Here is a 12,394-nt window from a genome sequence, read left to right on the forward strand (position 1 = left end):
CATATTCGGCGCTCTCCAGAAATGTACATAGTGGTACGTTTTCAGAATGAGCCTGGGTTGTACATACAATACCACTACAAGGTCTAGGGATTGCGCTAGCAAAGTAAACATTGTACATTTTGATTTCACACAAACTCTAAATATGCTTTTGCAGATGCCATGGGGTCTCTGCTGGGAGCCTCCGCTATGAATGGAGATCCTGGGAGCCCATCGGACGACGAAGACGTTCTTCAACCTGTGTCCCGCATGGTCAGGGGCCCGTCACCCACAGGCTCTGAAGGGTCTCTGCATGGTGATGCTTTTAGGCCTGATGAGTGCATGATGGACCCTGAAGAGGATCGGCTCTTGAGAGACGGAGCCCCAGATTTGGCTGAAGGGGCCCCGGCTCATACTCATCGCCAGTCCTCGCTTAATGACTACCTGGATGCCATTGAGGCCCCCAAGCCCCCTGGGGACAGACCGCTCGGGGCCTCCTCTCCTAAACTACGCTCAAGTTTCCCCACCGACACGCGGCTCAATGCAATGTTACATATAGACTCTGATGAAGACGAGGAAGGACACGCCTCCCGGGACACTGCATTGACCAATGGAATGCCGCGGCCTGAAGGACACGCCTCCTCTGAAAGAGGCAAAGGGGAGGTGCATGTGAAGAACAGGGAAAGGCTTGAGTCAGAAGCGGCGAGCAGTGCTACAGATACTGAAGCCACAGCATCAGTGTCCAGCAGTGGCACCACCAAGAGCCAAAATGGCGGAGGTGCTGAAGGCGGTCAGGAAGGAGCAGCTATTTCTGGAGACTTGACCCAAAGCATCAGCAGCTCTCAGCAGCCAGTTCTTCGAATACAGGTCAGAAGATTTTAAAGTTAAATAGATTGGTTAAAATTTATTACAATTATTTTAAACATGAAACCTTTCCTTTTAATTAATATTACTACTGCTAAGAGTTGTAGTAAAAAGTAATCTATATTTATTTATCTACAATACATACACAAGAGTGTGACTTTGGTTTGAGAAGTGATGGGGGTCACAAAACTATGGAAAATGTTTGTGATTTAAATCCCTTTTCCAGCATTTACACATATTTAGGGGATATGGTGATACAAAATCCAGGGAAAACTACTAATACTAATATTTTATACCATATATTTATATATATATATATATATATATATATATATATATATATATATATATATATATATATATATATATATATATAAAACATTTGATTTATTTGTAATTTAATATAAAAAAATCTTGTAGTTTAGCGCATTTTTTATGCATAAAATACCAAAAAAGACAGGCGTTATGTATGTTTTTATAAATTTGTAGACAGCACTATACCAATGTTTTACTTGCATCATTTACATTAGTATTTGGTTAAATTACCCTGGCTCTTCAATTACAACAAATTACAAAAACACTGAGAATACTGAAGTTAATTATAATTTTTGTCCATATAGCTATAAAAATTAGTTTGAATGATTGTTGTATAAATCTTACACTTATTTATTAGAATACATGTGTAAAACTAAATGTAAATGTCAATGTAAAAATATTAAAATATCTTGTAGAGTTTATGTAAAATAAAACATTTAATAATAATAAACAATAGTATTAATATTAATCATTATTATTATTAATATTATATATTTTATTTTAAACAAACTCTATAAGATGTTTCAATATTTTTAGACATGTATTCTAATAAATAAATGCTTTTTCAAATTTTTAAATAAAGCTTTTTTAAAATGTCAATATTTATTATTGTTGTTGATCAATTATTATTATTATTATTGTTATAAATTGTATTTATTATTATTATACATTTATCTTAAACTCTATAAGATATTTAAATATGTATTATTATTATTGTTGTTATTATTATTTATTATATTATTATTTATTATTATTATATTTTAACTAATACCTTTCTCTAGGATGAGGAAGGAGCTGCTCCCCAGGCATCCTCCAGGACTGAAGGATCATCAGAGGCTCCTGCAGTCTCAGAGGCCTCAGCGTCTGCCATTTATACAGTGAATGAAGTGGGCGGAGCCACAGCCACAAATCAGCCAGAACGTATGAACTCCAGTGAGATGACCAATCAGGAAGAGGAGGATGAAGAAATCTGGCAGAGGAGGCGGAGTCTGCAGGCATCAGGGAACGAATCACAGGCTGAAGCGATGGAATTAGGCAATGAAGTGAGGAGAACGGCAGATGAAGCGCAGGCTGCTTTGATAACAGATGGAGAGACAGGTGTGATCAGACTTGGTGTTTATAAAGGAGTTTAGAGAAACTCAAGCTTTCATCTGCTATCCTGACAGTTTGAACCTTTCTTCACATAAAGTTATATATTTTTAACCATAATTCTTTTTATTTTCATTAATTCATTCATTTACCTTCGGCTTAGTCCCTTTATTCATCAGGGGTTGCCACAATGGAATGAACCACCAACTTATCCAGCATTTACTTCTGGGGATAACCTTATTTGTTTTATTTAGGCTAGAATAATAGCAGTTTTAAATATTTTAAAACAATTTTAAGGTAAATTTTATTAGCAGCATTTACTACAATATTTTTTCTTCTGGAAAAAAATATTAATTCACACTCATTTTCATATAATTTTCGAAAGTCAATATAATTAGAATTGTTTTAGTATTTGTATCTTATAATTAATAGATATAGTACTATAAAGACTATCTTATACTATCATATAGGGCCCTGTCATACACCTGGCATAATGCAGCGCAAGGCGTGACCAATTGTTGTTTGCTAGTTTCAGCTTGGTGCAAGAGTCGTTTTGATGTTTTGCACCACGCTGTTCAAATAGCAAATGCATTTGCGCTCATATGTGCACCCATAGGCGTTCTGGTCTAAAAAAGGAGGCGTATTGCTAGCGCGTTGCTATTTTGAGGATCTAAAATAGACCGCACAATAGACCAGAACAAAACTGGTCTAAAGTCCAGCGCAGAGCACGTTAGTTGTGCGCCTCGCTTAAACATTGTTTAATACACACAGGATGTACAGCAATACCCAAATATCTTTGTGGATGAAAAAGAATTAAAGGAATTAAATATTACAATAAATAGTATTTTCTAGCCTACATAAATTTAAAAACATGACAATTTAATTTTGTATAATGTTATTATTATTATTAGCTGTATTATTTATTATATGCATATTTATATTTGTTTTATTAAAAACAAGCTTGGATTTGTCCACCTGTCAGGTTTTAGACCATATGGGGCACAACATGTGTATTTGGATATAACTCAGTTGTTTGACCACATGTTGTTATTATTGTTCATTTATTCGTTTGCTGGGAATTAGAACTGAATTTAGAAATAGTTTGAAACTAATCTTTGCACTTAACAAACAAAATTAATTATGTAGGCTATTGGATGTCTGTAAGTACAACACGTTTCGTTATCCACGAGAGTGAAAGTGAAAGTAAAGAATGAGGAGGCTCATCTCTCATTCTCGCGCTGCAGATGGTCTGTTTAACTGTTTTCTCAATAGTGAAATGCTCAGTTTTTCCACTTACAAAGTCCGTCATGTAAATAGCAAATGCACTGTGGCGTGACACAGCTGACTCTTAAGCAGGTCGCACACCAGAAGCACCATGCATTTTAGAATTCTAAACATAGGTTTCTATCAGGATACACACACCGGCACTGCAAGTCGGCGGCGCCCGGCCACGGCTCAGGACGCAGTTCATTTTTCAGCCGCGCCACAGAGCGCCATCTGATTAGTTTCATGTTAAATATCATTCGAATGTGCGCGTCTGGTGTGTGATACTTTAAACTGTCATGTGCGCGCCGAGCGGCGCTTTTGGTGTGCGACCTGCTTTAAAGGGAATGTGAGATGAGACTCTGATTGGTTTATTCTCAAAACTCTCAAAAAGAGAATAAGCTCAACTCTGTTAGACCATGTGCCACAGTGCAAACTCTCCTTAAAATAACAAAAGTGGATTCTGACACGCCGTTAATGCTTTTGCGCCCTGGACTTTGCGCCTGGATCATCAAAACAGAGCCCATAGTATCCTATAGTATTTATATTGTATAAATATATTCGTCTTTAGTCAGATCTTATATAATATTCAGTATAAATTCAGACTTTTGAATTTCTTGACTCACACCAAATTATTGCAACCTCCTAATGAGATATAATCGCTCATTTGTATGCTAATATGATATGCATCAGCAAATGTTGAACTATGATTAATAAATGCTGTTTAAGTTTTGTTCATAATTAGTTCATGTTAGTAAATATATCAACTAATGAAACTTTATCGTAAAGTTTAACCATTATTTTTCTAGGCGCTTGTGCACAAGTGAACGGCCACCAGCCGATGCGCTCTCTTCCTTCAGTTCGGCACGACATTAGCCGCTATCAGAGAGTGGACGAGCCTCTTCCTCCAAGTGAGATCTTATTTCTGTCGTTGTGTGAGATTCATTAAAGAGAATAGTCTTAAAGAGAAGAGTTAATATTTTCCATAGTCTGTATCTGGTATTTTGTTGATCTGGATCTGTACCTAAACATGGATGTTTCAGACTGGGAGGCTCGTATTGACAGCCATGGCAGGATTTTCTACGTGGATCATGTGAACCGAACCACGACCTGGCAGCGTCCCACGGCTCCACCTGCACCTCAGGTCCTGCAGAGATCAAACTCCATTCAGCAGATGGAGCAGCTCAACCGCAGGTCAGTCAAACAGCTCTCAGGTTAGTCAGGACGGCGCGATAAGAGTCACTTCTCAAAGCACACACTGACCTTAACGTCAGGTTTCATGGGATTTGTATGAGTGCGAAATGTCACTTGTTAATCCTCGGTTGTATGGAAAAACAGCTCTTTAAAAATGTCAACCAGCAGCTGGCGCAGCAAGCTAATCTGTTCTGCCATTATCAAAACATTTCTCACGCTCTGTCAGCCTCGGATTTTAATTTACTGAGCTTTATTGGCACACATTTGTGTGCAGGGTTTAAACATTTCACCAAGAATAAAATATTGGTAAAAACCGCACAATAATGTTTATGTTGGATTTTTAAACTAGGTATTTTTAATTCCTTAAACTTTGCAGCTGTAAAAAATAAGTTAAAAATATTATGCAAAATATAATGCAAAGTATAGCTTCATGGGTGGTAGGCCTGTAAATTAGCATTAGCAAAAACTATTTGCATTTATAATTAATTTACAATTTTTTTCAGGATATAATTTAATTTTATAATAGATGTAAAAAAAAGTATTGTGATTAGTATTAATAATATTAAAATACTCTAATAATAGAGTATAAGTATAAGAATGCATTTTAAGAAAAAAATATATATATATAAAATAATGAAATAAAATATAAAACAACAGAAACAATTACAGCGTGAAAAATAAATGTTCCATAAATTTTTTTTTAAAATTATTTTTATTTTTTATTGTTTATTTGTAAATAAACTTTTTAAATTCAATGTCTTAGTAGAAAATATAAGAAATCTAAGAATTATAAGTAATGTATTACAATAAATATTTTGAAATATACAGTTGAAGTCAGAATTATTAGCCTCCCTATGAATTAGTTTTTTATAAATATTTTCCAAATGATGTTTAACAGAGCAAGGAAATTCTCACAGTATGTCTGATAATATTTTGTCTTTTTGAGAAAGTCTTATTTGTTTTATTTCGGCTAGAATAAAAGCAGTTTTTAATTTTTTTAAAATCCATTTTAAAGTAAAAACTTTTAGCCCCTTTAAGCTATATTTTTATTCAATAGTCTACAGAACAAACAATAACTTGCATTGCATTATACAATAACTTGCCTAATTACCCTAACCTGCCTAGTTACCCTAATTAACCCAGTTAAGCCTTTAGATGTCACTTTAAATTGTATAGAAGTGTCTTGAACAATATTTACTCCAATATTATTTACTGTCATCATGGCAAAGATAAAATAAAACAGTTATAAGAAATTAGTTATTTTAACTATTATGTTTAGAAAGAATCTGCTCTCCGTTAAACAGAAATTGAGGAAAAAATAAACAGGGGGCTAATAATTCAGGGGGGCTAATAATTCTGACTTCTACAGTATATATATACACATAGTGGGGGAAATAAGTACTGAATATGTCACCATATTTCTAAAGGTGCCATTGATTTGAAATTTTTACCAATTGATAACAACCAAATAAATCTATTTATGCAAAGAAAACAAATCTAATTAGTTTACAAATTAAGTTATGTGTAATAAAATAAAGTGACGCAGGGTAAAAATATTTTGAACACATGAAGAAAGGAAGGTGTAATAAGGCAGTGAAAGCCCAGACAGCAGCTGAAATCTCTCAGTAGTAAGATTTTTATACATTGTTGAAGTCTATGAAAAAATAAATGACAGTAATAACATAGCTTAATTATGAAGGATACAATGCAAAATCTAAATAAACCTTTTTGTTTATTCAGGTATCAGAGTATCCGGAGAACAATAACCAATGAGAGGACAGAAGAACAGGCCGCAGAGATGCCACCAGACGACCTGACAACATCTGACCTGCTGCATCACTCCATACCTGGTAGAAACACATGATCCACACACATGCACTGCAGCCCCAGTTGAATTTTTATCCCTCCTGAATTATGAGCCCCCCATATATATTTGTTCTCATTTTCTGTTTAACAGAAAGATTTATTTCAACCCATTTCTTGACATAATAGTTTTAATAACTCATTTCTAATCACTGATTTATTTTATCTTTGCCGTGATGACAGCACATAATATTATACTAGATATTTTTCAAGATACTAGTATTCAGCTTAACATTTAAAGGCTTAACTAGGCTAATTAGGCAGGTTAGGGTAATTAGGCAAGTCATTGCATAATGTCGATTTGTTCTGTTGACAAACGAAAACAACTGTAGCTTAAGGGGGCTAATAATATTGACCTTAGAACGGGTTGAAAACTGCCTTTATTCTAGCTGAAATAAAACAAATAAGACTTTCTCCAGAAGAAAAAACATTAAAGGAAATACTGTGAATAATTCTCTGCACTGTTAAACATAATTTAGGAAATTTTTGGGGAAAAAAAGCAAAAATAAAACAGGAGGGTGAACAATTTTGACTTCAACCGAATTAGAGCTTGTTATTTAGATGTTCTGTTTGGACTCACCTGAGTCTGTGCTGTCCTCTCTTTCAGAGTACCGGCGGGACGGTGTTGTTGGACCCGCCAGCTCTCGTTCCCGCCTGACTCTGCTGCTTCAGTCCCCCAGCGCCAAATTTCTCACCAGCCCGGATTTCTTCACCGTACTGCATTCCAACCCTGTTAGTCTCCAAACACATTAATTATTCACACTTTTTTTTTTTTACCCACAAGCCAGTTTCAGGTCCCTTGTAGAGAAACTGTGGTAAACCATGCCATGCAGTGTGTTTCTCTTTAAACAAGTCATCTGCTGATTTCATTAGTTTTGGAGGAACGTTACACACATGATGAACCAAAAAATTGATGCCGAGGAAGAACTTGTTTTAATATTTTAGTAAAAAGTTTGGTTGGACTTAAAAATAAAGGCCCAGTAGTTATGTTGTTAGTTAATACTAAAAGGTGACACGGTGGCTCAGTGGTTAGCACGGTTGCCTCACAGCAAGAAGGTCGCTGGTTCGAGTCCCGGCTGGGCCAGTTGTCATTTCTGTCTGGAGTTTGCATGTTTTCCCCATGTTGGCATGGGTTTCCTCCGGGTACTCTGGTTTCCCCTACAGTCCAAAGACATGCGCTATAGGTGAATTGAGTAAACTAAATTGGCTGGAGTGTATGAGTGTGTGAATGCGAGGGTGTATGGGTTTTTCCCTGTGCTGGGTTGTGACTGGAAGGGCATTTGCTGCGTAAAGCATATGCTGGAATAGTTGGAGGTTCATTCCGCTGTGACACTGATAAATAAGGGACTAAGCCGAAGGAAAATGAATGAACAACTAAAAGTATACTGAAAAGAGTGCCTGCAGTGACTCCCTTTATTTTTTAAAAAGTATATGTTGCTGAAACATTTGTTTTCGAAGGCAACTAAAGCCTGATTTATACTTTTAACTGGCATAACGTCGCAGACCTCCGCTGACTTTGCGTGCACCTCACGAAACGGACGAGGCTTTGATACTTGATGAGTTCACTGTTGTGAAATTCTTTAAAATGACAGGGGTCGATTAAAAAAAAAAACTGACCGGATCAGCAAGATATCATTGATATCATTCAAGATTTTTAAACTAATTGTTTTTATCATTCATTCATTCATTCATTCATTCATTCATTTTCTTGTCGGCTTAGCCCCCTTATTAATCCAGGGTCGCCACAGCGGAATGAACCACCAACTTATCCAGCACATTTTTATGCAGTGGATGCCCTTCCAGCCTCAACCCATTTCTGGGAAACATCAACACACACTCATTCACATACTCCTACACTACGGACAATTTAGCCTACCCAATTTACCTGTACCGCATGTCTTTGGGGTAAACTGGAGCACCTGGAGAAAACCCATGCGAACATGCAAACATGCAAACTCAAGTCAACTGATCCAGCCGAGGCTCGACCCAGCGACCTTCTTGCTGTGAGGCGACAGCACTACCTACTGCGCCACTGCTTCACCCCAAAGTGATTCATTCATTCATTTTCTTGTCGGCTTAGTCCCTTTATTAATCTGGGGTCGCCACAGCGGAATGAACCGCCAACTTATCCAGCATGTTTTTACACAGTGGATGCCCTTCCAGCCGCAAACCATTTCCGGGAAACATCCACACACACTCATACACACACACACACCTACACTACGGACAATTTAGCCTACCCAATTCACCTATACTGCATGTCTTTGGGGGAAATCGGAGCACCCGGAGGAAACCCACGTGAACGCAGGGAGAACATGCAAACTCAAGTCAACTGAGCCAGCAGAGGCTCGAACCAGCGACCCAGCAACCTTCTTGCTGTGAGGCGACAACACTACCTACTGCGTCACCCCAAAGTGATTCATATTCAACTCAAAGCGCCTCTCGCGCTCAAGCGAACTAGCGGACGTGTTGGGTATAATCCAGGCTTAAAGCATTGCAGTATGAGAAACTCTGGATTTGAAAAGCATTGAACTAGTGGGTTGAGCATTGGGCTAACAGCTCATCTCATAAAAACTAGATGTTACAAAACACCAATATAGTGTGGCTAAATATCAACTTTGATATAAATGGCCATTTTTTTGATAAAAGTCATTTTAATCTACAGATACAAACTGCTAAAATGCGACAAAAGAAACATTCATTAGTGTATTTTGGAGCTTTTATTTGCATTTGCATTACTGAAAAAGTGCCAGCCTTTATTTTCTTTAAGTGTATACTGCTGAAACATGTTTTTAGGAGGCAACTAAACCACTGCAGTATGAAAACCCCTTGACTGTTTGTGTTCTCCTTCTCAGAGTGCCTACCGCATGTTTACAAGTAACACATGTCTGAAACACATGATCAGTAAAGTGCGACGGGACGCGCATCACTTCGAGCGCTACCAACACAACCGAGACCTGGTTGCCTTCCTCAACATGTTCGCCAACAAACAGCTGGATCTGCCGCGAGGCTGGGAAATGAAACACGACCATACGGGAAAGGTCTGGAAACAGCTCCTCTGCATATTCATTTCTCTTCTTCTCTCTCTATCCATTCTTTCATCTTGACGTAGACAAATGCTAAATGAAATATGATGTGTTAGTAATATTATACATGCATTAGGTGTCACTTTTATTCAGTTTAATGCGGTTTTCCTTAATCTAATTTCTTTGGAAAAAAGTTCTTATACTCACCGCCAAGCTTTTGAATAGAAATAGCAAATGTTCTGTATAAGATACAAACAATAAGGATTACCTATTAAAAAAAAGGAAAAATAACAGCTATTAAAATGCATTATTGTGTTGTTTAATTTGTTTTGTCTATTAAGAAGTCTGAATATATACTATACACTCACCGGCCACTTTATTAGGTACACCTTTCTAACTGCGCTTTAACAGAAATATCTAATCAGCCAATCACATGGCAGCAACTCAGTGCATTTAGGCATGTAGACATGGTCGAGACGATCTGCTGCTGTTCAAACCGAGCATCAGAATGGGGAAGAAAGATGATTTAAGTGACTTTAAATGTGGCATGGTTGTTGGTGCTAGACGGGCTGGTTTGAGTATTTCAGAAACTGTGGATCTTCTGGGATTTTCACGCAAAACCATCTCTAGGGTTTACAAAAAAAACTGAAAAAGAGAAAATATCTGTGAGCGACAGTTCTGTGGGCACAAATGCCTTGTTGATGCCAGATGTCAGAGGAGATTGGCCAGAATGGTTCCAGCTGATAGAAAGGCAACAGTAACTCAAATAACCACCGAGGTATGCAGAAGAGCATCTCTGAACACACAACACATACAACCTTGAGGCAGATGAGCTACAGCAGCAGAACACCACACCAGGTGCCTCTTCTGTCAGCTAAGAACAGGAAACTGAGGCTACAATTCACACAGGCTCACTAAAATTGAATAATAGAAGATTGGAAAAACGTTGCCTGGTCTGACGAGTCTCCATTTCTGCTCGACATTCGGATGGTAAGGTCAGAATTTGACCTCAACAACATGAAAGCAAGGATCCATCCTGCCTTGTATCAACGGTTCAGGCTGGTGGTGGTGGTGTAATGGTGTGGGGGATATTTTCTTGGCACACAATTGAGCATTGTGTCAACGCCACAGCCTACCTGAGTATTGTTGCTGACCATGTCCATCCCTTTATGACCACAGTGTACTCATCTTCTTATGGCTACTTCCAGCAGGAAAACACACCATGTCATAAAGCGTGAATCATCTCAGACTGGTTTCTTGAACATGACAATAAGTTTATTGTACTCAAATGGCCTCCACAGTCACCAGATCTCTATCCGATAAAGAACCTTTGGGATGTGGTGGAACAGAAGATTCACATCATGGATGTGCAGCCAACAAATCTGCAGCAACTGCGTGATGCTATCAGTTCTGAAGGCAAAAATGAATCCAACCAGGTACTCGTAAGCTGTACCTAATAAAGTGGCCATTATGTGTACATTATTTAAGATCTGACTAAAGATGAATATATTTATACAATATAAAAACTATAAGATAGTATTTATAGTACAATATTGTGTATTTATAAGATATAAATACTAAATAATTTCTTAAGGAGACAAATTATATTGACTTTTGAAAATTAGAGAGTAAAAGAAAAAAAAATTCTTGAAGAAAAAAATATTGTTGCAAATACTGCTAATAAAATTGCGCTTAAAATGGTTTAAAAAATTAAAAAACTGCTTGTATTCTAGCTGAAATAAAACAAATAAGACTTTCTTCAGAAGAAAAAAATATTAAAGGGAATACTGTGAAAAATTCCTTGCTCTGTTAAACATCATTTATGAAATATATAAAAAAAAAAAAAAAACTTTACGGGGGGCTGATTTGACTATACCATATATATATATATATATATATATATATATATATATATATATATATATATATATCAGATTATATTCATCAGTAGCTTGTTGTCAGTTCCAACATTTAATCATATTGATGTGCCAGGAAGAGCTTTAAAGTAAAATGCTTATGATGGAAACCTGACATGAAAGCAGGCGTTACCACAAATTAATGTTTCAATATGCTTTGAAAGAACAACCGTAACACACATTGTAAATATTTCATGCGATTTTACCAGCGTGTTCATGTAAGTGCTTCAACATGAGCTTTACATTTGTGCTTTTAAACCTCAGACCTGCTTACTTGGCGGTAAAGCTTGACATGATGTTGTTTCCCCTTCAGCCTTTCTTCGTGGATCACAACTGCAGGGCGACCACATTCATCGACCCACGGCTGCCGCTGCAGAGCGCCCGTCCCAGCAGCCTCCTCGCCCACCGCCAGCATCTGAGCCGCCAGCGCAGCCACAGCGCAGGAGAGGTGAGCTAACCACACCCACCACAGGCTCCTCCAATCACACACCCCTGTGAATACTGATGTACATGTGATTATTCAGCTTTTTTATTTTTAATAAATTTGCAACAATTTCAAAAACTTTTTTCACATCGTCATTATGGTGTGTAGAGTTTTGAGGAAATAAATGAATTAAATCCATTTTGGAATAATGCTGTAACTAGGGCTGGGCAATTTTTTTTCGATTTTTTTCGATTAATTCTAATTTACGTTTTGACGACGGTTTAATTTTATATTAAATCGAGAAATCGCGATTTTTATTTATTTATTTTTTATATTTGATACATTATAATGGCACCAATGCGCTTTGGTTCACTCTCTGTATGAAGTAGGTCGCACAATAAACAGGTTTCTATACACACACCGGCGACGCCCAGCCACGATTCAGGACACAGTTCATATTTCAA

General features: G+C 37.1%; 1 protein-coding gene across 1 annotated transcript in view; it reads left to right on the top strand.

Moving 5' to 3' along the window:
• hecw2b (HECT, C2 and WW domain containing E3 ubiquitin protein ligase 2b) overlaps window positions 1-12,394 on the top strand; it is a 91,880-nt gene that overhangs the window by 57,242 nt on the left and 22,244 nt on the right. The window contains exons 9-16 of the mRNA XM_087236635.1: window positions 155-843; window positions 1,938-2,253; window positions 4,317-4,418; window positions 4,551-4,701; window positions 6,442-6,551; window positions 7,172-7,296; window positions 9,420-9,605; window positions 11,820-11,954. Coding sequence (XP_087092761.1) covers window positions 155-843; window positions 1,938-2,253; window positions 4,317-4,418; window positions 4,551-4,701; window positions 6,442-6,551; window positions 7,172-7,296; window positions 9,420-9,605; window positions 11,820-11,954 — 1,814 coding nt within the window. The remainder of the gene's footprint in view (window positions 1-154; window positions 844-1,937; window positions 2,254-4,316; window positions 4,419-4,550; window positions 4,702-6,441; window positions 6,552-7,171; window positions 7,297-9,419; window positions 9,606-11,819; window positions 11,955-12,394) is intronic.

This window comes from Danio rerio, chromosome 1 (genome assembly GCF_052040795.2).
Source record: "Danio rerio strain M-AB ecotype USA chromosome 1, GRCz13ab, whole genome shotgun sequence".
Classification (NCBI taxonomy): domain Eukaryota; kingdom Metazoa; phylum Chordata; class Actinopteri; order Cypriniformes; family Danionidae; genus Danio; species Danio rerio.